Below are 25,440 nucleotides of genomic sequence, written 5' to 3'. Positions count from 1 at the left end.
CAACATAGGAGCATCTCAATACATAAGACAAATACTAACACACATAAAAGGAGAAATTGAGAGTAACACAATAATAGTAGGAGACTTTAACACCCCACTCCACCAATGGACAGATCATCAAAACAGAAAATTAATAAGGAAACACAAGTCTTAAGTGATATGTTAGATGAGATGGATCTTATTGAAATCTTCAGGACATTCCATCCAAATGCAGAATACACCTTCTTCTCAAGTGCACATGTAACATTCTCCAGGACAGACATCTTGGGTCACAAATCAAATCTCAGTAAACTTAAGAAAACTGAAATCATATCAAGCATCTTCTCTGACCACAATGCTATGAGACTACATATCAATTATGAGAAAAAAAAAACTGTAAGAAACACAAACACATGGAGATTAAACAACACGTTTCTAAATAACCAACAGGTTACTGAAGAAATCAAAAGAGAAATTTAAAAATTTCTAGAAACAAATGACAATGAAAACACGACAACTCAAAACCTATGGGATGCAGCAAAAGCAGTTCTAAGAGGGAAGTTTATAGCCATACAATCCTATCTCAAGAAACAAGAAAAACATTGAACAGACAACCTAATTTTACACCTAAAACAACTGGAAAAAGAACAACAGAAAAACCCCAAAATTAGTAGAAGGAAAGGAATCATAAAGATCTGAGCAGAAATAAATGGAAGAAACAATAGAAAAGATTAATAAAACTAAAAGCTGGTTCTTTGAGAAGATAAACAAAACTGACAAACCTTCAGCCGGACACATCAAGAAAAAAAGGGAGAAGAATCAAATCAACAAAATTAGAAATGAAAAAGGAGAGGTTACAACAGACAATGCAGAAATACAAAGGATTATAAGAGACTATTATGAACAACTATATGGCAATAAAATAGATAGCCTGGAAGAAATGGACAGATTCTTAGAAAAGCTCAATCTTCCAAGACTGAACCAGGAAAAACAGGAATTATGAACAACCCAACTAGAAGCACTGAAATTGAAGCTGTGATCAAAAATCTCCCAAAAACAACAACTCAGGACCAGATGGCTTCATAGGCGAATTCTATCAAACATGTACAGAAGAGCTAATACCTATCCTTCTAAAACTCTGTCAAAAAATTGCAGAGGAAGGAACACTTCCAAGCTCATTCTATGAGGCCACCATCACCCTGATACCAAAACCAGACAAAGACAACACACAAAAAGAAAACTACAGGCCAATATCACTGATGAACATAGATGCAAAAACACTCAACAAAATTTTAGCAAACAATTCAGCAACACATCAAAAACCTCATACACCATGATCAAGTTAGGTTCATTCCAGGTATGCAAGGATTCTTCAATATATGCAAGTCAACCAATGTGATACACCATATTAACAAATTGAAAGATAAAACCCATATGATAATCTCAATAGATGCAGAAAAAGCCTTTGACAAAATTCAGCACCCATTTATGATTAAAACTCTTCAAAAAATGGGCATACAAGGAACCTACCTCAACATAGTAAAGGCCATATAGGATAAGCCTACAGCAAACATTATTCTCAATGGTGAGAAACTGAAAGCATTCCCCCTAAGATCAGGAACAAGACAAGGGTGTCCACTTTCACCACTATTATTCAACATAGTCTGGAAGTTCTAGCTACAGCAATCAGAGAAGAAAAAGAAATAAAAGGAATCCAGATCAGAAAAGAAGTAAAGCTCTCACTGTAGATGACATGATACTGTACATAGAAAACCCTAAAGATAGTATCAGAAAATTGCTAGAGCTAATCAGTGAATTTAGCAAAGCTGCAGGATACAAAATCAATACACAGAAATCCCTTGCATTTCTATATACTAACAATGAAAAACCAGAAAGAGAAATTAAGGAATCAATCCCATTTACCATTGCAACAAAAAGAAATAAATATCTAGGAATAAACTTACCTAAGGAGACAAAAGAACTGTACACAGAAGATTATAAGACACTGATGAAAGAAATCAAAGATGACATAAACAGATGGAGAGATAGTCCATGTTCCTCGGCAGGAAGATCAATATTGGAAAATAACTATACTACCAAATGCAATCTACAGATTCAATGTGATCCCTATCAAATTACCAATGGCATTTTTCACAGAACTAAAACAAAATATTTCACAATTCATATAGAAACACAAAAGACCCCGAACAGCCAAAGCAATCTTGAGAAAGAAGAATGGAGCTGGAGGAACCAACCTCCCTGACTTCAGATTATACTACAAAGCTACCGTCATCAAGACAGGATGGTACTGGCACAAAAGCAGAAATATAGACCAATGGAACAAGATAGAAAGCCCAGAAATAAACCTATGCACCTATGGGTACCTTAATTTTGACAAAGGAGGCAAGAATATACAATGGGGCAAAGACAGCCTCTTCAGTAAATGATACTGGGAAAACTGGACAGCTACATGTAAAAGAATGAAATTAGAACACTTCCTAACACCATACACAAAGATAAATGGATTAAAGACCTACATGTAAGACCAGAAACTATAAAACTATTAGAGGAAAACATAGATAGAACACTTGATGACATAAATCAAAGCATGACCCACCTCCTAGAGTAACGGAAATAAAAAACAAAAGTAAACAAGTGAGACCTGATTAAACTTAACAGCTTTTGCACAGCAAAGGAAACTATAAGCAAGATGAAAAGACAACCCTCAGAATGGGAGAAAAAGAAAATGAAACAATAAGCAGCTCATACAACTCAATGCCAGAAAAACAAACAACCCAATCAAAAAGTGGGAAAAAGACCTAAACAGATATTTCTCCAAAGAAGACATACAGATGGCTAACAAACACATGAACAAATGCTCAACATTGCTCATTATTAGAGAAATGCAAATCAAAACCACAATGAGGTATCACCTCACACCAGTCAGAATGGCCATCATCAAAAAGTCTACAAACAGTAAACGCTGGAGAGGGTGTGGAGAAAAGGGAATGCTCTTGCACTGTTGGTGGGAATGTAAATTAATACAGCCACTATGGAAGATGCTATGGAGATTCCTTTAAAATCTGTGAATAAAACTACCATATGACCCAGCAATCCCATTCCTAGGCACATACCCTGGAAACCAAAATTGAAAGAGACACATGTATCCCATTGTTCATTGCAGCACTATTTACAATACCTAGAACATGGAAGCAACCTAGATGTCCATCAACAGATGAATGGATAAAGAAGTTGTAGTACATATACACAATGGACTATTACTCAGCCACAAAAAGGAATGCATCTGAGTCAGTTCTGATGAGGTGGATGAACCTAGAACCTATTATACAGAGTGAAGTGACTCAGAAAAAGAAAGCTAAATATATTCTAACACACATATACAGAATCTGGAAAAATGGTACTGAAGAATTTATTTACAGGGCAGCAATGGAGAAACAGGCATCGAGAATAGACTTATAGACATGGGGAGGAGGGAGGAGAGGGTGAGATATATGGAAAGAGTAACATGAAACTTACATTACCATATGTAAAATAGATAGCCAACGGGAATTTGCTGTATGGCTCAGGAAACTCAAACAGGGGCTCTGTATCAACCTAGAGGGATGGGATGGGGAGGCAGATGGGAGGGAGGTTCAAAAAGGAGGGGATATATGTATACCTATGGCTGATTCATGTTGAGGTTTGACAGAAAACTACAAAATTCTGTAAAGCAATTATCCTTCAGTAAAAAAATTAATTAAAAAGAAAGAAGTTTTTTTTAAAACAGGTTAATAAGAAGCAACATGATAGAGAGAAAGATAGGATGGAGTCTCTGATGAAAAGAAAACAATGGAACAGAGCTAATATTTAAAATGACAATTCAAGAAAAATTTCCAGAATTAAAAGAATATCTGAATTTAAACATTTAAAAGGCCGATTGTGTACCTGGGAAAAAATATCCAGAATGATCAACTCTAAGATGTACCCTAGTAAAATGACTAAAGATGAAAAAAATCTCCAAAGCCTCCAAGGAAAAAAAAAATCAAACAACTTACAAGTGAAGGGGATTTTGACATCAGCTGTCTCAAAAGCAACATATAAAGCAGGACAAGAGAACAGCATTTTTAAAAGCAAGGAACAAAAGTATATGAACCAAGAATTTTATATCCAGTCAAGCTGTTATTCAAGTTTTAAACATGCAAGAACTCTAAGAACACGATACCTTTGAGCCCTTTATCAGGAATCTAGGAGCTTCAACCAGTCAAGAGACTGATGGGGTTCAGGACACACCACCTAAAAATATGGTACCTTGGTGAAGAATGTTCTAAGATGAAGGATCACAAAAACAGAAGATGCAGGAAGCATTCTCTGACCTTCCCCTTAAGCAGGTCATAAGACCCTCAAGTGAGAGAGAGCTCCCCTTACCTGGATGAAAGAGACATCGTTAGCTCCAGGATGGAGGAGGCCAAGAGGGACCTGAATGTGCAGACCTTGTTAAGGTCCCCCAGGCGACTCAGTTCATATCCTCTTGTCCTATCACACTTCCTGCAACCTTCCATTCTTCATCAAACCTAGTATAAAAACACTCGGGTTTAACCTCTTCGTCTTTATTTCCATATGAATGCTCCCATGTCACATAAAACTCAAATAAGCTTCCCTCTTGTTAATCTGTTCTCTGTCACTGACACCCAGCCAAGAACCTAGAAGGGTATAGGAAGGGAGAGGGTATCACCTCTCCTGCAAGATGACAGGAGAAACTTCAGGGAAAGGGTTCATGTACTTAATATAGTAGATTGAAGATTAACACAGAGAGATGAAAGTGGAAGAATATTATCTTAGAATACTAATTAGAAAAAGGCAACTTAATATGGGAGGAAGAAGGGATGAGATAAGTAAAATAAGATCAAGTACTGTTGCATAGGAAACAGAAGGTTCAGTCAGTTCAGTTCAGTTGCTCAGTCGTGTCCGACTCTTTGCGACCCCATGAATCGCAGCACGCCAGGCCTCCTTGTCCATCACCAACTCCGAGTTCGCTCAGATTCACATCCAAAGGTTAGCAGACATTAAAACCCGACAAACTGGAGAGTAGAAGGTTAAAGAAGGAAGCAGGAAATTATGAGCACTGTAAAAGGATAAGCACAAAAGAAACCAGTAAAATGAAGGTACAAACTGTCCTAAATACCAAAAGGAAAATTTTAAGTAAAAGAACAAAGAAAACGCATTATGAGGAGAAAGAAACAGTATCGTATTATAACACTCATAATAATTTTAATGTGAAACGACATGACAGAGATGAGATCAAACGTATCAGCCGTAACCATAGAAGTGAATGGGCTTGACTCACTTTTCACAAGAAAAAAGATTTTTAGTTTGATTCACAAAGTAAGACCCAACTATATGGCGATAACAAGAGACCTACGTGAAACAAACTAATTCAGAGGGATTGAAAATAGGAGGGGCAAAGATTATATCTATATATATATATATTTAATGGAAACAACACCAAAAAATCCCCACCAAGTTACAATTCTGATATCAAGCAAAGTAAAATTCAGGTCAAAAAGCATTAGACCTGATCAAGGATACTTTTAAATGCTAAAAATATCAATTTATAATGATAATATAACACACTTCTCTCACTGGACAAGAGTAACTGAAGATGCAGAAGATGTAAATAATATAACCAATAAGGTAGATTTTTATGGAGTATATGTATATATAAAACTTTTGTACCTTAATAATAGGACTACACCTCTTCTCAAGTGCAAATGGAACATTTACAAACACCAACTACATACCGTCATACAGAAAATGCCAGCAAGTTCTCTATAGTGGAAATATTATAAATAACACTCTCTGATCTCAATACAACAAAACTAGAAATTACTAACATTTTAGCAAGTAGTTTCCATATGGAAGAAAGTTAAAACCCTATATTAAACTCTATGATGAAATAGAAAATAAAAATCAAATTTTTGTAATTAAAAAAATGAAGTACTACATATCAGAATCAGTAGACTATGGTATTTTTAAAGTTATCAGAAGAAAATTCATAGCCTCAAAAAAAAAAAAAAAAAAAGAAAATTCATAGCCTTAAACCCATTTATCAACAAGAATGTAAATAAGTGAATTAAATGCCCAGAACAAATACACACGTGCACACAAACTATGAATATAGCAAAACATAAGCCAAAAGGAAGGAAATAAAAACAAAAGTAGAATGATAAAGATGTAATAAAGTCAATCAAATTAATAATCCTAAATCCTATGTTTTTAAATTAACAATCCAAACAAATCACAAATAACTTAATAAAGTAAAAAAGATAACATAATTCTACAAAATAAGAGGTGGCTGAGAAAGACAATGTTAAAATGAAAAAGATTTTAAATCATATTGCATATTTCTATGCAAATATATATTAAAATCTAGACAACATGATAATTTTCTAGAGAAATAAAATATAACAAAATTGACTCCATTGGAAAAAGAAAGCTTAAATAGGCCAATTTCTGTAGAAAAATTAAGTTACAGAAAAACTAAAAAAACACCACGTCCAAATGGTTTATGAACGGATGACCACATAGCCCCAGGGCAATATAAACTGTTCCAGAGTACTAAAGGAAACTGTCAAAATTCTTTATATGAAGTAAGTATAACTTTGCTTCAAACCTGTTAAAGACAGTACAAAAAAAAATTACAGACCAACATCACATACCAATGATAAAGTTCTAAATAGCTTATTAACCAACAAAACCTAATACTACATTAAGAAATGATACACCATGGCTAAGTGAGATTTATTAAAGGATTGCAAGATTGTTTCAATATTCAGTTTAGTTCAGTTGCTCAGCTGTGTCCAACTCAATATTAGAAATCAGTTAATATAACTCACCATAGGAATAGATCTAAGGAGACAAACATGATTATCTCTATTGGTATTTTTAAATGTATGACATTTTTAATACATTTAAATGTATTTAGAAATAAATGACAAAAATTTAAGAAACAGAAATCAACAGGTACATTATTAAGTAAATAAAACCCCAAAGCTAGCATTTTTCTTAATGGAGAAACACAACAGGTATTTCCACTAATGCTAGGAACAAGGTAATGATGCCTACTGTCTCCACTACTATCCAATACTGTTACTGGAGGAATTAGAGACTGCAATTAGACAAGAGAAAGTAATTAGAAGACTGCATGCGTGCTAAGTCACTTCAGTTGTGTCCAACTCTTTGCGACCCTATGGACTGTAACGCTCCAGGCTCCTCTGTCCATGGGATTCTCCAGGCAAGAATACTGGAGTGGGGTGCCATGCCCTCCTCCAGGGGATCTGCCCAACACAGGGATCCAACCTGCGTCTCCTGAGGCTCCTGCATTACAGGTGGATTCTTTACCACTGAGCCACTGGGGAAGCCCAATCAGAAGAGCAAGAACTGGAAAATAATAAGTAAAATTATCTCTATTTCTAGATAGTGTGCACTTAGAAAGCCCTAGAGAATCAATGATAAACTCAAACAGAAAATGATTTCAGGAAGGTAACAGAATGTAAATTAGTACAAAGAAATCAATCAATAGACGTAATAGTAGAGAAAGCCCATTCATAACACCAACAAAGAAGAAAAAATATTGTATTAACCAAAAAATTCATTTGGGTTTTTCCATAACACTGTATGGAAAAATGCAAACCAAATTTTTCGGTCAATCCAATACTTAATGAGTAATGTGCAAAACGTACATGAATAAAACTTCAGAGCACTCCCGAAAGACACAAAGGTGGACTTGAATAAATGGACAAACATGCCTTGTTCTTGGATTGGTCAATTTAAGATCCCAAAGACATCAGCTATACCTAAGGTAATTTAAAAACATAATGCAATCCCAATAAAAATATCAAACATTTCCAAAACAGACCTAGAAAAGCTGATACTAACACTAACATGGAGAAATAAGCATGGCAATTCCCTATCAAAAACTCAACAACTTTTTTTGCAAAAACATAAAAATCCATCCTAAATTTCATGTGGAATCTCAAGGAACCCCCAAATAACCAAAACAAACTTGAAAAAGAAGAACAAAGTAGGAAGACACATTTTTCAATTTCAGAAATGACAAACCTACAGTAATCAAAACATGTGGTACTGGCATAAAGACAGACTGATAGACCAGTGGAACAGAAAAGAGAGTACGGAAATAAACCCTCACATAAATAACCAAATGATTTTCAACAAGAGTGCCAACATCTCTCAATGGGGAAGACAGCCTTTTTAATACATCGTGCTGGGAAAACTGGATATTCACATACAAAAGAATGAAGCTGGACCCTTACCTAACACCATATACAAAATTTAACTCAAAATGGATCAAAAATCTGAACATAAGAGCTAACACTGTAAAATTCTTAAAAGGACACATGGAAGAAAGGTTCATGACGTTGGATTTGGTGATGATTTATCCATGATGCCAAAAACATAACAATAAGGAAAAATTGACAAATTGGACTTCACCAAAATGAAAACCTCTGTGTCCTAGTTACACAAAAGACACTATCAACAGAATAAAAAGGCAACCCATGGAATGGGAGAAAATATCTTCAAATCACAAATCTGATAAAGGATTAATATCTAGAGTACATAAAGAACCAAAAATACAAGCAACAAATTTGAATACACATTTCTCCAAATAAGAATACACAAAACAGCCAATAGGCACATGAAAAGATGTTCAACATCACTAAGCATTAGGAAAATGCAAACAGAAATCACTCTTTAGAATGGCTACTATAAAGGAAAAAAACAGAAAATAACAAGTGTCAGTGAGGATATGGAGAAATTTGACTCCCTTGTGTCCTGCTGTGGGAATGTAAAAAGGTGCAATTGCTATGGAAAACAGGATGGTGGTTTCTCAAAAAAATTAAATACATGGCTTTGCCAACACCACCGATGTCACCTGGAGCCACCCTGTACCACCCCACCGTGGTCAACCCCACAGTGTTCAACATTCACTGTCAATGTGAGTTCTTGGGCCATGCCTCCTTTGAGCTCTATACAGACAAAGTTCCAAAGACAGCAGAAAACTTCAGTATTCTGAGCACTGAGGAGAAAGGATTTGGTTATCAAGGTCCCTACTGTCACAGCATCATTCCAGGATTTACGTACCTGGGTGGTGACTTCGTATCCTGTAGAGGCACTGGCAGCAAGTCAACTACAAGAAGAAATTTGATGCTTCCCTGGTGGCTCAGAGGTTAAAGCGTCTGCCTCCAATGCAGGAGACCCAGGTTTGATCCCTGAGTCGGGAAGACCCCCTGGAGAAGGAAATGGTAACCCACTCCAGTACTCTTGCCTGGAGAATCCCATGAATGGAGAAGCCTGGTAGGCTACAGTCCACGGGGTCGCAAAGAGTCGGACACGACTGAGCGACTTCACTATACTATACTATCACCCTGAAGCAAAGGGTCCTAGCGTCCTGTACATGGCAAATTCTGGACCCACATAAACAGTTCCATTTTCCATGTACACTACCAAGGTTGGGTGGTTGGGCTGCAAGCATGTGGTCTTTTGCAAGGTGAAGGAGGGCACCGATACTGTGGAAACCACAGAGTGCTTTGGGTTTGGCAAGCACCAGGTTTGGCAAGACTGCTGAGAAGCTTGCCATTGCTGCATGTGGATGGCTCTAATAAATTTGACTTGTATTTTATCTTAACCACGGACCATTCCTTCTCCCTGCTCATAACAGCCTATAATCTTTGTGCTCTCACTGCAGTTTTTTGGGTTTTATGTTTTCCTTATCCCCTCTCCAAGTGTAGCTGAATTACAGAGTTGAATTTATGATAATGAGACAAAAACTAAACAGCAACAAATAGAATTACCACATGATCTAGTAATTCCGCTTTTGGAAAAATTTCTTCTTGTAGTTGATTTGCTGCCAGTGCCTCTACAGGATATGAAGTCACCACCCAGGTACGTAAATCCTGGAATAATGCTGTGACCGTAGGGACCTTTTCTTTCTCTCCACTTCTTCTCAGGAGAATAGAAAGCAGGGACATGAAGGGATCTTTGTACACCCATGTTCACAGCAGCATTATTCCCAAGAGCCAAAAGGCAGGAGCAATCAAGGGTCCATCAACAGATGAACAGACAAACAAAACGTGGTGTATATGTACAATGGAATATTATTCAGCCTTAGACAGGAAGGGAATTCTGGTGTGTGCTACAACATGGATGATACTAGAAGACATTATGTTAAATGAAAGAAGGAGTCACAAACGGACAAATAATGCATGATTCTACTCATATGAAGCACGTAGGAAGTCAGATTCATGGAGACAGAAAGTAGAATGGTGGTTGCCAGGGGCGCGGTGAGAGGAGAAGGGGCTCTTATAGTTTAATGGGTGCAGAGTTTCACTGCGGGCCAATGAACATTCTGTGGATGGATGGCAGTGATGACAGAATAATAATGTGCACGTACTTAATTCCACTGAGGTGTACACTTAGAAATGGTTAAAATGGTGTATTTTATATTATGTATATTTTCCCACTATTTTTAAAAATAAATCATTAAAACAAACAAACAAACATGCAAGAATTGCCAGAAAAACACTGAAAGGGAAAAGCTATTAATACAAAGGGGGAATGGCCTGACAAGACATTAAAACACTGTGTAAAATATCTACGATTAAAACTGTAGTACAAGGGTATAAATAGAGACAGAACAATGGAATAGAACAGAAACTTCAGAAATAGACCAAAGTACATACGGAAATTAGTGTCTAAAGGTGGCCTCTCAAATCACCAGGTCAAAGATAGAGGTTTCAGCAAATGCTGATGGGTATTAAAAAATGTTTAATAAACACTAGTCATTTGGAAAAGGATAAAATTGGGTCCATACCACACATCATTCATAAGGATGAATCAAGGATATAAAAGGCAAAAGCATGAAACCATGCAAGTTCTAGAAGAAAACCTCAATATAGGGAAAGACTGTAACTATGATTCAAAATCCAGATGTGATAGAAGAAATGGCTAATAAAATTATTTACATATTTTTAAGTTATACTGCAGAAATGACCATGTGTTGTGCTGTGCTTAGTCGCTCAGTTGTGTCTGACTCTTTGTGACCCCATGGACTGTAGCCCACCAGGCTTCTCTGTCCATGGGGATTCTCCAGGCAAGAACACTGGAGTGGGTTGCCATTTCCTTCTCCAATGCATGAAAGTGAAAAGTGAAAGTGAAGTCACTCAGTCGTGTCCGACTCTTAGCGACCCCATGGACTGCAGCCTACCAGGCTCCTCCACCCATGAGATTTTCCAGGCAAGAGTACTGGAGTGGGGTGCCATCGCCTTTTCTGCAACAGATGACTATGCAGCTATAAAAAGAGAATGAACTGAAAAGGACTGATTCCCAGGATGCATCATAAGTGAAAGAGGCAAAACAGAAACGAGTATCTATAGTGTGCTACTCATCATGTACCGGGGGGATAAGAAATATATATATGAGAATATCATTTGTGCAAAAAGAAATGTAGAAAGGATAAACCAGCAACTACTGACACTGGTCACCGATGGGTGAGAATACAGTAGAAAAGATGGGAGATGTGGATAGACTGAATGAGGGTGAAGAGTAACAAATCTCTGAGTATATCTTTTTGAGTAATATATACTATTGACTATGTTTTATGTATGTGTATATATATTACATATAAAAAGAAATATATACATATGTGTATACATTTTCTATATATTCAATACACACGCACTACATGTAATATATGAATTATATATATTCTATAATATACATATACGTATATCATGCTTATATTTTTTATATACACACATATGTACTTATTTATATTTATAAAATAAATGGACCAAGCTATAGTTCATCAAATGAATGAATCAACTCAGGAGGATGGAGAGAACTAAACCAAGTAACTTCTGAACCTAGTATTTGCACCGAATGCCCCCACGCTAAAGAGAAAAAAGGAAAGTAAACAAATATCAAAGATTACTTATCAGAGCTTATCCTCCAAAGAGGACGGATTAGCAACTGAAATTGCTTTCTGTGTATCCTCAGTTCAGTTCAGTCGCTCAGTCGTGTCCGACTCTTTGCAACCCCATGAATCGCAGCACGCCAGGCCTCCCTGTCCATCACCAACTCCCGGAGTTCACTCAGACTCACATCCATCGAGTCATTGATGCCATCCAGCCATCTCATCCTCGGTCGTCCCCTTCTCCTCCTGCCCTCAATCCCTCCCAGCATCAAAGTCTTTTCCAATGAGTCAACTCTTCGTATGAGGTGGCCTGTGTATCCTAGGTCTGAGCAAATAAGTAAATACACTATGAAGAATAAAAGCCAATTTTCTTTTAGAAAAAGAAGTAAAAAAAACAAGTACAAGTAAGAATGAGGCCTGTGGTTTGAAGTAAATGTGAAGGTATCAGTGTGAACTCATGATTTTTGACAGATCAATAGGTAGATATATAATAATTAGACATATGTGTAGAGGCTATATGTAACATAATGTAATATAACACTGTAATATGATATAATGTAAAATAAATAATATGTATAGCTTAGGTCTATCTGCTAGGGCCTCAAATCATTGATTTCCCAGGAGCAATGAGCACATCTTAATGCCAAAATCTTGTCTTCTAAAAGCGATTCCCCACCAAGAGGAACCAGGGCCCCTTGGAGAAACAGCTGATTTCAGGGCTGGGTCTGGGCAAGTACAAGATGACCCTGGAACTTCTTGCTATGCCAGAAAGTAAAGACATGCTCAAAGAATAACAGAAACATGAACAAGAGGACACAGGAAGCGGCCTGAAGAGCTCCCACTGGCCAACTCTGAGCCAGTTTGAGCATGAAAATAAAAAATGGTAGTAACAGATTATAACCCTTGGAATAAAATTAAGAATCCATGAGTCCTTATTGATAATGAGAGACCTGGAGCTGAACAAGACATTGTTCAGGATCCAAGAAGTCCATAGTACAGTGGGCAAGACAGCCCCAAACAGATGAGCATGGGGAGAGCACCCCTCTCACATACAGGGCAGCATGAGCTCCCTACAGGGCAGCTCCCTGGAGGAGGGGCTCCTGGGTGTGGGGCAGGGTCTGGGTGGGGAGGACTCACGAGGGCCCTTTGCGCATCCGAGGCGTGCTCATGGCCCACTGCTTGATCTTGTTCAGGCTCTGCTCGCTGATGAGCCGCTGGCCCTCAGAGGGCATGCAGTCCACGTACAGGTTGTACAGCAGCAGCGCCTCCGTGTTCTTGCGCAGGGCGCTGGCCTCGACCACACGTTGTGTGAACACACGTGGGTCCTCAGCACAGAAGAGGAGCTGGATCCTTGGCACCCAGTACTGACAGATCAGGAGGGGTGGCCTTCCTGGGGTTGGGTGGAGGGACAAAGGAACGGCCAGTGGGGCCCTCTGGGCAGGAGCACTAGATTCCAGCCTGGCTCCGCCACTGATGCACGGTGGCCCTGAGCCAGTGACCCCATCCTATCTGTGAAAGGGGTATGACAATGCTCCCTGCACTGTCCACATCACAGGTTGTCATGGTTGGATGTGAAAGTGCTTTGTTAACTGTGAAAAGCTGGGCACAGACAAGGGGTTTCACAGGGGTGGGCTACTCAAGTGCGCCACATCCAGGGTGGACATCACTCATTGATGGGCCTCGGGCTCCTTCTCAACATGACTCTGAAAACACCACTGCCAGCTGCCCAGGTGACATATCAAATAATGGCCAGCTGCCCTTCCTGGGGTCTCTGAGTGGTGGGTCCTCTGATCCTCGCTGCTTGGGGAACAGACAGCCACAGGACAAGAGAGCAAGGGGGAATCCAGACCTCAGCTGGTTATGCCCCGGGCAGGGGCTGGCCTCAGTCATAGGCCAGGCTGGGCCTGAGCTGGGGGTCTGCCTGAGGCAGGGGCAGAGACCTCGTACCTTCAGGCGTGACCCCTCCATTCAGGATAGGCTTCCCCATCTCATCCCGCACTAAGCCATCCTCACTCGTCTTGTGCACTAGGTACAGCTTCTTCTCCTTGTCGTAGTCCAGGACACCGACATTGCACCATTTGTACTTGAGCTTCTGACTCTTGGGGTCCTCTGAAACAGGAGGGGAGTCCATCAGTGCTCCCGGCTGTGGGGTGGAGTGAGGCTGCTGCACGTGGGCAGTGGGTGCTAGGAAAGGTCTCGGTGGTCACTGATCTGGCCTCTCTCCCGCCACACTGACTCCCTTTCTCTGGCTGCAGCAGAGTGGGAGGCCTGCCTCCTTCCAGCTGAGCTGGGCAGGAGGAGCCAGAAGGACCAGGCCTCTCTGCTCTGGTCTCTGCATGGCTCCATCAGGGCAGCGAGAGACATGGGCCAGCAGGGCTGGGACCGGGAGGCAGGAAAGCCCAAAGCCAACAGATTCGGTTGAGGATCTAGGTGTAAAGCTCACCACATCCCAGCTGGACCCTTTCAAGGCCGAGGGAAGTCCTGAGGCTGTATGTGGCAGCTGAGCCCCCAAGCCCCTCCATCAGAGCAGGACAGGGTAGAAGACGACGGCTAACCTGCAATGGCTTCAGAGTGGGCCTTGGGGTCTGTTTGGTCCGAATGCACCCACACCCTGGGCTGAAATTTTTGACTCCTCTCGCTTACCTCCTGCCACTGCCCCCCTCCCTCATCCCTCTCCAGCCACAGTGGACATCTGGCTACTCCTGACTCTAGAGCTGGCTCCTGCCTCAGGGCCTCAGCGGCAGCTGCGCCTCTATCTGGAACAGTCTTCGCCCACATCACCTCGATGCTGGCTCGTCCCCTGCTCAAGTGGCTTTTCCTTGGAGAAGCATCTCTGCCTAAAATAGCACCTTTGCCCCCGGCACTCTCTGACCCTCTCTGTGTATCTCACAGAGCCTGAAGTCATACTGTGTACACATCCTCTCCGGGCCAGAATTCTGAGGAAATGCTCCCACTGACCGAGGCCAGGCAGGTGAGGACAGGTATGATAAACCTCACCGGCTTTGGTTCTGTTTGACTTTTCCCTTTTCGTCCTAATTAGTTTCCTTCCTGAAAATGCTAACCTGTTCTTGGCTCAACTTAGAGGGAAAGATGTCGCGAGAAGCCCCCAGCAGAAAGCAGAGGGCCCAGACAGAAAGGCTCCCGCCCCACCCCTCCTCCCGTTACAGTGGCCGCTGAGGGCCCGGCCGTGCGAAGCGGAATCGGCAGAAGCGCCTCGGGAAAGCCACTGCCTGGTACATTTAAGGTTAATGCAGCCCCAAACTTTCCGCTTTTATCACCAAGTATCAGAGATCTGGGAACAATTGAGTTAAATTATTTTTGTAATTAAGTCCAAAGTAAAGGGATCATTCTGGGTTTCTTGTCTAGTTCAGAGAAATTGATTCCAGCATTAATGCGTTTTTAAATTGAAACACAAACTTACAGCTTGCACAATGGACTTGCTGTGGGCCCCCTGGAGGTTGAGCAGTCTGAGAACCAGCGTGGCTCTTAGAGTCCTGTCCCCAGCCTGGGCACTGGCCTACTGGGCTCACTCCCCACCCCACAGCGGCATATCCATGCACAGAAAGCAGAGAGGCCCTCGCCCTGCACAAGGGGACGGCCACCTTCAGTCTTAAGACCCGGACCTTCCTAGGACGCCTACATGGAGACTAGTCACGAAGGTCAGCCTGGCTCTGCTCTGGACGGCAGTGGACTGGAGAGTGTCCGAGGCTGCCAGGGCAGACCTGGGGCCAAAGGAGGGACAGACACAGACAAGTTTAAGGTCTGGCAGAAGTGTGCAACATTACTGTGGGGATATGCGTGTGGGTGTGACGGCTGTTGTGAATGGGTGACTGTTGGCGTGTGTGTTTGTGTGGTGAAAATGTGCGTATGACTGTGTACATGTGTGTGAGGGATGGTGGGCGAGCGTGACACTGGGCTTGTGAATGTGTGTGTCTGAAAGCCAGTATGTGAGTGTGTCATAGTGTGTGTGCTGTCCATGCAGAAGGCCACAGATCCAGGTGGGGCAGAGGAGTTTCTGGGTGATAGAGTGGGACTGTGCCCCTTATACACACTTGAGCATGTCTAATAAGCCTGCCTATTTTTCATTACCGATAAATCAAAGAATTTTTTTTAAGACACCACCCAGCTGTCCCCTCCCCAGCCCACCAACCCATGGCATCCTGGGCCCCTGCCTTTCCTCCTGTGCAGCCAGCCCGCTGGCCTGTATCCCAGCTGGGAGGGAGGCCTCAAAATGTGGGGTTACCGCCTCCCACGGTTGAGGCCCAGGACAGCCGAGGAGTCCGTGGCCGGGTTGCTGCCAGTACAGCATGGTGCAGACCAAGATCCTGTCCTCCCTGCCCGCGCTGGCCCTGCTCACCGTGCCCCAGGAAGTCATCGGTAGGCAGGAGGGCTTTGCCAGGGACAGGTTTCCTGTTCTGAGACCCTGGCTCCAAGCCCATGTTGATCCACTCGATGGGAGTCCGGCAGTCAAACTCCTCGTTGTCAAACACCTGGGAGGAAACAGCAGGTGCCGGGCAGAGGCAGCTCGCCCTGGCGGCCCCTGTGGGTTGAGCATGCGAGGCTAGCGGTGCCCAAGTAGCTTCCTCCCTGGATGCAGATGCTGATGTCTGGGGACCAGGGGCCCAAATGCCCCCTCTGCTGCTCATAGGGCTCTGTGAAAGCCTGTCCAAACAAGCTACTCTGAGGTTCAGGCAGAGGGGTGACTGGGGACTCTGAGCAGGCCCTCTCTCCCACTGGCCAGGACCACCCAGCTCAGGATCGGTAGAAGAGGTGGTCCTTGGATCTTCCTGAGCACCCACCCTGACTCAGAAAAGATGGTGATTCGGGTTGTCAGGAGGGTAATGTGCATCGAGATTCCACTCTGTCTCCCCAGACGCACTGCCAGGCAAGAGACAGTCAGGGCCATGGAGAGCAGGGCAGGGAGGTGGGTGAAAACCAGAGCAGGCTGTGCTCTCTCTTTCTCCTCCCTGGACTCCATTTCCCCACAGAACTCCAAAGAGGCTACACTGGTGCCCTCCTCTACCCCAGCTCTCTCCAGCCCAGCGACACCAGATGCAGTGGTCAAAGGGAACTGAATGCTACCCACATCCCCCCGGGTCGCTTCTTGGTGCACAAAGGCTTCCCCAGTCTCCCAGAGAAGCAGCAGAGAACCAGCATCCCACGGGTGCTGGGCAGCCCCTGCCACCATGCCCCAGCCTAGGCCATTGAGACTGCCCCTGCGGAGCTCTGTTCGACACGCAAGTGCTTGTCATTGCCAGGGAATCCCCCTTTTGAATCTGACCCCTCTGCTCAGGTTCTGCAACCCCATCTCCTGACCATCAGCTCTCCATGGATGCTGGACTCACCTTCAGTGGGAGATAGATGGGGAAGAGTGGGTCATGACCCTGCTCAATAGTCTGGGGGTTGTGGGGGTCTGGGTGCCTGGGCATGAGCTTGTCAGAGTCGATGCCCTCGTTGGCCAGCAGCTGCTCAATGTCCAGGCTCAGGTAGAGCTGCTTCCTCCTGCCCGAGGGAGACGGAGGGAGCTCATGACATCTTAGCTCAGGTGAGTCACCCCCTTGGGTGTCAGCAAGGGCCCATGGAGTTGAAGCAGTAAAGGTGGGGCTCAGGGACCCCTCCAGGGCCCTATGTTCTCTGGAACCCATGAGGAAGTGGTGTGGTGGCTGGAGCCGCTCTCCAGGGCCCCAGATAGCCTTGCATCCTGCCTGCAGTCCCACCACATTGACTTAAGAGCCACCCTCTTTGATTTCACAGCAAGGAAAGCAACGTGTTTCCACTAAGCAACCAAAGGGCTAGAAGAGCTGATTGGAACACTTGCAACACAGACCCATCTGGGTAACCTCTGCCGTGAGGATGGTCACCCAGCTGCCTACCATCCGTCACCCCTTGCGGTGGGCAGACGCCATCTCCCACTGCCGACCCGGCCATACCTCTCGATCTCAATCCTGCGGGGGCGCTGGCCCGGCAGCACCATGTGGGACCCTTGCACTTTGGGCTCGTAGGCCTGCGGCGGGAAGTCAGTCTGGGTGAGCAGCTTGGTGGTGGACCCGATGTGCTCGTGCTCCAGGCGCTCCTCGAAGTCCTCAGAAACCTCAAAGGTTCTGACTGCGGGCAGGGGCAGGGGCGGGGACTCAGGCTGGGGCCTGACACTCCCAGCACCATGCTGGGCAGGGAACAGGCATGTGGCTTTGGGGCAGGAGGAGTTCAGAGTGGGCCTGAGGCAGGGAGAGGCCAGATGTACACTGGGAGCCCCGGGGGATCCTGAGCCTGGAGGACAAGGGGCTCTGGCAGGCCTGTTTTGGTTATGCTCTCCCTGCCCAGAGCCAGTCTCCTCGATCATTCTCCTCCATGCTCCCCATGACCCTGGTGCCAGCGGCTTTTGCTCAAGCCAGGTGCTGAATCAAACTACCCACCAGGATTACAGCTGGACAGGAAGGTGAAGTGGTAGCTCCCTGCATGTCTGGGTGGGTTCCTGCCATCCCCACCTCACAGGCCCTGCCAAGCATCTCAGGGTCTGAATGCCATGCGCTCATGGGACTGCTTCCAGACGTAAGGCATCCTGGACACTGTAGGAGAGGGTAGCACCACCACCCTGCCCCCATGGAATCCCCCAAGTCACAAAGCAGCCATCCCTCCTCAGACAGGCTTCCGTTCCAGTTCTGAGGGCAGGGGCACTGGGGGGAGAGACCCACTGGTGGGGTAACATTTCACTTTCCCGGGACTCAAGATGTTAAGTGGGAAGGAGAGTCTCAGGCAAGCCAGCGAGGTGGGGAGGGGGTGTGGGGAAAAGCTTTGGGGGACGAGCCACCTTTCCCAGGGCTGGGTGGAGGGGGGGGCCTTTGGACAGCTCAGTGATGGCCCCCAACCACTCCCCTGGGAGGTCCTAGTAACCCCCTCCCTGGGCCTCACATCTCTGGGGTCAAGATGCAGCCGCATTGCAGGAGGGTCCACCTTGGGTGTACCTACTCTACATGCTCTACAGAAGCTTCCAGAGGCTGAGCAGGGGCCATCCCCTGCAGAAAAGTCGGCTCTTTTATCAGAGCTGTCGTGTGCTGAGGGAACCCCACACTATCAAAAAGCCCTGGACCGGAGGCAGCTTTCAGATCCCTAATCATTTGCTCTTGAGCCTGTGGGTCCGTAACACACTCCACCCCCAAAATCCTGAGCTTCTGGGCCTGGTCCTGCGTCTCAGGAGCCAAAGAGGAGCCAGGATGAGGACAGCAAAGCCCAGCCCACGCCCCTGACCCCACCCCTGCAGGCCCAGAGTGCTAGGTATCTTCCTAGGCCTCCACACAGCCTTCTGCCCAGAACCCTGGCTGCCTGTGACCCTTTGGGGCTGCTCTTCCTCATGTGGGTGGGGACACAAAGCTGCTGACCACCCCTTCTCCTGTCCCTGCCCCCGCCATGGATGGTGGGAGCACCATTCCCAGTCCCCCACAGCCCTTGATCTGTCTGTAACCATTTTCTAGGCCACAGATACTTGTAAAACTGCTGACCACAGTAGGCTGCATCCTCAGATCACTGCACAGAGGCACATACATGAGATGTTTCCTCTGCCACCTCTGGGGAGTCACAGACCACCCCCCTCCCCAAGAGGCCTGTGGGTCCCAAGAAGGCGAGTCTGGACAGTGCCAGCACACAGCCAGGCCTCTCCTGGGGGTAGAGACGAAGGGCAGACAGCTGGGACCATGGAGGACCTGGGCCTGATCGAAGCGGGTGTCCTGCCTGCTGGCCAGTCAGGAGGGTCCCCACCCAATTCCTCACTGCCTTTCAGGGCCCCTCCCTGCTCACTGCCTCTCTTGGAGCCACCCTCTGCTCCCTTCTGCCACTGGGGGCTGCCCTGCACCCTGCAGGCCTGTCCCAGACCTTACAAGACTCATCACGGAGCCTGAGAGGAGCATCCTTCTTCCCCTCCCCAGCAGTGACCTTCCCAGCACCTTCCTGCTCCAACCCCGTTTCTGGTACTGTGGCCTGAGCTGGATAACAGCTCAGACACAATCTTGAACTCCTCCAAGCCCGTGTTCCAGGGGAGGCAAGAAATATACCTGTCAATTTCCCACTGTCCCCATCCAGGCTGAGAGAAACGAGGCTCCAGACCTCAGCAGCCCCAGCGCATCTGGGTACCCTTGCCACAAAGAGCTCTGCCGAGAGTAATGACAAGCAACTGTGCTTCACTGAGCACTCCCCACGAGTGGGGTCCTTGCAAAGCACCTTGTGTCTTATTATCCCCATTTTAACAGTGGAGGAAATTGAGACCCTCAGCCAAGAGCAGACAATCTCCCCCAGGCCAGAGGCCCTGCTTTTGAAGGCACCCACCCACCCAGCCCCGCTGGGACTGACCTTCTGGGGTGAACTTGTCAAGGTCGGCCTGCCACAGGAGGTCCAGGTTTGTGCAGGGGCCATGACACACTTCCTGAAACCAAACCCCACAGCCTTGAGGAAGCGTAAACATCCTGAGGACAGGCAGGCTCTGTAAGGACCCCCAAGACCAAGTGTCTTCCCTGAGCCCACTAGGCTGCCCTCCAGGGGCACAGGGACAGGGACGGGAAAGAATCAATGGAGAGGAATTTGCACAATTCCCCATTCAGAGGCCAAAGTGGGTGACAAACTATGGACACCTGGGACACCCTGGCCCAACCCCGCTCTGGTCATGCGCAGGCCCCCTCCTCTCTCTGAGAACAGTCCTGGCGTGTGTCCAGGGGCTGGGCCACAAGACAGAGGTCCTCTGCCTAAAAGCATCCTAAGGCTGTACGGGACCCACGGGGCTCTTTTCACCCTTCCCTAGTTATATCCCTTCCCTCTCCGTCCTCCCCCGCCCTCCATCTCTCTACTCCTCTGCATGGGCCATGGCCTGTCGGGGATCTCCAATCTTTGTACCTTCTGTTCCCCTTGGCTGGAACACCCTCCAGACCCCATCCTACCCAGCAAATTCATACCTATCTTGTAGATCTAAGCGGTACATGACCCCGTCCCAGGACCCCCTCCCCAGCCAGAGTATTTCCCCACCAACCCACTGCCCCATGACACAGGGCATATGGATGACAATCCTCGTGTGCTGTCACCAGGGATGGATGGGCAGATGGGTGGGTGGGTAGAAAACTGCTAGACTGATAGGCACATGGATGGATGGATGAAAGGAAGAAAGGGCAAATGGAACCCACAAGGAAGGTTCAGGCTTGGTCAGGGCATGGCTGCCACACTCACCCCAAGTTTATCCAAGCTTCCGGGGCTGAGGATGTCAGAGTAGAACCCGCGCTGCTTCATCAGGGGGTACTTCTTGTCAGTGCCTGTCAGGGGCAACTTCCGGGGCTGCCCCAAGTCTGAGGGCATAGGTGGGGTCACGGACAGGGGTAAAGGTGGAGTCTTAGGCTCAGGGCTTGGAGGAGGTTTCTGTGACCCAGAATCTGGTCCCTGAAGAATCCTCCCCAGGTCACGCTCCAGGTCTTTCAGATTACACTTGGGGCCCGCAGAGGTCCATCTGCACTCTCGGCCCTGAGAGGCCCTTCCTGGGCTGTGGCCATCTCTGTTAGGTTGCTCCATGCTGCTTTCTCAGGGTGATGTCCCAGCCAGAGTTCCTAGGACAAGATACTGACGTCCACTGGGCCCTCGTCAGCCTCAGCTCAGCTCCCAGGGCCACCAGAGTACAGGGATGTCTAGTCGGCCACCCCAAAACATGCCCCAGCCCCAGGCATGGAGAAAAGAGAGAGGAATACTCTCCTAATCCGAGTATTACTCAGTCGCCAAAAAAAAAAAAAAAAAGCCATTTATAGAAACATGGATAGACCTAGAGATTATCATACTAAGTGATGTAAGTCAGACAGAGAAAGACAAATACCATGTGATGTCACTTACATGTGGAGCCTAAAATATGGCACCAATGAACCTCTCTGAAACAGAAGCAGACTCAAAACATAAAGATCGGGCTTGTGGTTGCCAGGGGTTGGGGGTAGGGCTGGAGGGAGAAGGATGGACTAGGAGTTAGGGGCTGGTAGATGCAAACTACTGCCTACAGGATAAATAGACAATAAGGTAATACTGTATAGCACAGGGAACTAGATCCAATCTCCTGAAAATGTGAAGTGAAGGTTGCTCAGTCGTGTCCGACTCCTTGCGACCCCATGGACTATACAGTCCATGGAATTCTCCAGGCCAGAATACTGGAGTGGGTAGCCTTTCCCATCTCTGTGGGATCTTCCCAACCCAAGGATTGAACCCAGGTCTCCTGCATTGCAGGTGGATTCTTTACCAGCTGAGCTGCAAGGGAACCCCAAGAATACTGGAGTGGGTAGCCTATCTCGTCTCCAGTGGATCCAATCCCTTAGGAAAAACCATAACAGAAAAGAATATTTTTTTAAATGGCTACATGTATATAAGTATAAGCCATTTTTTAAAATGGCTAGATGTATATGAGTCACTTCGCTGTACAGCAGAGATTGGCACAACACTGTAAATAAAGTATACTCAATTAAAAAAAAAACTTTTTTTTTAAAAAAAGCAGTCTACAATTATCTCAATAGAAATGTCAATTTAAAGGAGGGCATCTCAACAAAAAGAAACAGAGGCCTGGCCCAAATAAGGCCCCCTCCCAGTGCCCGGTCCCATTTCCCACCTGCTGCCCGCAGGAGCTATGGGACAGGCCTCTCTCCAGCTGTGTTTGGTGCTCCGTTATCCCCATTTTAGCCTGGTGGGACTGGCTGGTGCAGGCCCCTATTAGTTCATGGCAGGGGAATCTTGCCTGGCCTGACCCGAAGGGTGGGGCGGGCAGCCAGACTGTCTGGGGCAAGGCTACCCAGCAGTGTCAAAGCATCCTGCAGCTGCTGGAGTCCATTTCTAAGAAGGGGGTGGTGAGTTGGCAAGACCACTTGAAGGCGCAGGAAGTGCAGATGGTGCTCTGGCAGCAAGCCCCGCATTGCGAGGCCAAAGGCCAATCAGCTTTCCACCAGTCAACTCTGCTCCCTGAATCTACTCCCTGGTGGCCAGCCATCCCCTGGGGCAGGTGCTGAAAATGACACTGAATCTGGCCCACCTGTCTGACTGTCGCCAGCCCTTCCCAGAGCATCCTAAAGACAAAGGACCCACTGGGGCTCGGTCCCATCATGGCTGCAAATCCACAGGTATCTGCTTCATCTTTGAACAAAATCACCAAACAGAAAGAGCATGCCTTTGAGAGGCTAGGCCAAAGCCCCACACAAAGGCATTCCATCCCCTAGTCTCCCTGGTTCTCAGATAGGCTTGAACATGCGTGGTTGTTTCCTGGTGCGTTACAGACTGACAGACATACAGGTGCAGAAGCGTCCAGGAAGCTGCAGTGTTGCTGGGGGCAAAAGGAGCCAGTGATGGGTGCACGTGCTGCCCCTGGGGCCTTTTCCCTCTGAGCAGGTTGGCAGTGGGGCGTGCATTCAGGCAGGCCCCAAGACAGAAGATGGGAGAGAGGTGCAGACTCAGAACCCTGTTTCCCCTCCATCCCTCGGCCCCACACAAGGATCGACGGATCCCTTCCAACCTCACCCAGCTCTGGACACCTGGACTTCGCCAGTGTGCACAGGACCAGTGATAGACAGGCAGGCAGACAGAAAGACCCCTGCCTCCTGTCGCTGCCTCACAGGTGACAGCAGCCTGCACACGGGAATGGGTGTGGCTGGTAAGAGAGAGGACATGGTCTCCAGCAAGGCCTCTGCTGGGCACCCTCTCATTTGTGTGAGGGAACTGGCCGGGAGGAGGGCGAGGCGGCCCTGGAAGGTGCAGCGCTGGGAATGGTGACTGGCACTGGGAGTTTAGATGTAGTTCACACATGATCTTGTTTAAATCTCTGAGGTGGGAACTGAGACTACTCTCAGTTCTCAGAGATTCAGAGGTGGGAAAAAAGAGGCTCAGGAAGGGTAAGTGACCTGCTCAAAAGGCACTACCAGAATGTGAACACAAGTTACTGTTTCTCCAGGAAGATTACCTGGGAGCCCTGCTGGTGTGAGTCAGAGGAGGCTTCAGGTTGGATTCACAGACATTCAACCCCGTGTGACCTGACCACCTGCCGGGCACTCGGCTAGATGGACACAGATGAACAAGGGACAGCTGCTACTAGAATCACCAATGCACAAAAGCAAACTAAGGTCCACAGAAGTTAAGAAACTCGGAAAAGGCACACAGCCAAGAAGTGGCAGAACCATAATAGAAACTGAGGTCTCTGCCTCTGGCTAGCCTAAAGATCCTTGTTCTTGGCTTCACAACAGTGGTTCTCAAACTGTGTGCCAAGGAGCCCTGAGGTTCAGCAAGAGAGTGCCTAAGCACGAGGGCTTCTGAGCCACTCACCCTTGAGCCACCCAACAAGGACCCTGCGCCTTTATCGGTTTCACATATCAGGGTTCCGTTCAAGCTCAAATGCAACAATTTTCAGGTAGCACTCATCTCTGGAACCTCAGCACCTAGCAAGGGACTAGCACGGGCTTGACACATGGCAGGTGCCTAGAAAGCATTTGGTGAGTAATTGCACGAACGACTGAATAAATGGGGAAAGTAAGGGAGGAGGTTGATCTCTGTAAGCCCTGTGAGACAGCTGCAGCAGCACTCTGCCAATTTACAGACGAGACACTGAGGACTAAGAAGACTGGACCGTGGTCAGGCTCAGGAGAGAGCCTGGATGGCCGATGAGGACCGGAAACCTGGCTCTTTTCCTCATGGGAAAGGAGGAGGAGGGGGCTACACTCTCAGCATGGGGGTGGAGCAAAAACATAAAAATTTAAAAAGTGGTCTCGTCAGTATGGAACTTATTTACAAGATTGTTTAAAAGCGTGCCCCACTCCCTTGCCACTGACCGAAGACAAGAAACCGCTTGCAGGCTCGTGGGCAGGGATGTGAACCCTGAGCCAGGAGGGCGCCCTCCTTGCTGTACACTTGCCCCCCGCGCCTTATTGAGGTCCCCCTTTAGGTGTTGGCCCTGCCATCCCTCAGGCCCACGGACCTACCGACCTACTGGCTCCGGCGCAAACGGTGTGTGGTCCGGCTGCCCGTCTCTACGGAGAGACGCTGGGTCCGTTGCTAAGGGGCGGGACCATCCGGGAAGGCTCGCGGGAGCTTCCGTCAGTAAACCTCCGCAGGCCTGCACTGGTGCCCCCTACACAACGCCGGACTTGGTTCCTCCCGCCCAGACTCGCACAGCTCGTCCACCCTGGACTGGGCCACCTCCGGGCGGCTGGATGGGGGTCGTCGGGAAAGCATCGGCCGTCTAGGCTCTCAAATCCAGCCTCCATTATCGATCTCCCCTCCCAGACTTTTCTAGAGAAAGAGACAAAATGGCCAAAAGCTGTTTTCAAAGTGTGAACAATTCTAAAGGGTCCACTCTGAATCCTGGTTAAAAAAAGAAAAAAACAAAAACAAAAAACCCAAGTTATGTAAATAACATGGGAATAATAATTGGGGAAATTTACAAACTGAAATTTGTATGTAAGGCACAGATGTCAGGATGATGGTCAGTTCAC

The 25,440-nt window shown here is 46.4% G+C and overlaps 1 protein-coding gene across 1 annotated transcript in view; it reads right to left on the bottom strand.

Moving 5' to 3' along the window:
* The window catches only part of DNAH1 (dynein axonemal heavy chain 1), a 77,582-nt gene extending 56,017 nt beyond the window's left edge, over positions 1–21,565 (bottom strand). Inside the window, exons 1-7 of the mRNA XM_040247128.1 lie at positions 21,173–21,565; positions 20,309–20,381; positions 17,899–18,073; positions 17,314–17,470; positions 16,326–16,458; positions 13,916–14,077; positions 13,106–13,358 (exon numbers count right to left, since the gene is read on the bottom strand). Coding sequence (XP_040103062.1) covers positions 13,106–13,358; positions 13,916–14,077; positions 16,326–16,458; positions 17,314–17,470; positions 17,899–18,073; positions 20,309–20,381; positions 21,173–21,508 — 1,289 coding nt within the window. The 5' untranslated portion in view covers positions 21,509–21,565. The remainder of the gene's footprint in view (positions 1–13,105; positions 13,359–13,915; positions 14,078–16,325; positions 16,459–17,313; positions 17,471–17,898; positions 18,074–20,308; positions 20,382–21,172) is intronic.
* Between the last annotated feature and the right edge of the window lie 3,875 nt (positions 21,566–25,440).

The sequence above is a fragment of the Oryx dammah genome, unplaced genomic scaffold (assembly GCF_014754425.2).
Source record: "Oryx dammah isolate SB20612 unplaced genomic scaffold, SCBI_Odam_1.1 HiC_scaffold_9, whole genome shotgun sequence".
Taxonomy (NCBI): Eukaryota; Metazoa; Chordata; class Mammalia; order Artiodactyla; family Bovidae; genus Oryx; species Oryx dammah.
Note: the sequence above shows the minus strand (reverse complement) of the source record. Positions and strands in the feature narration are given on the sequence as shown.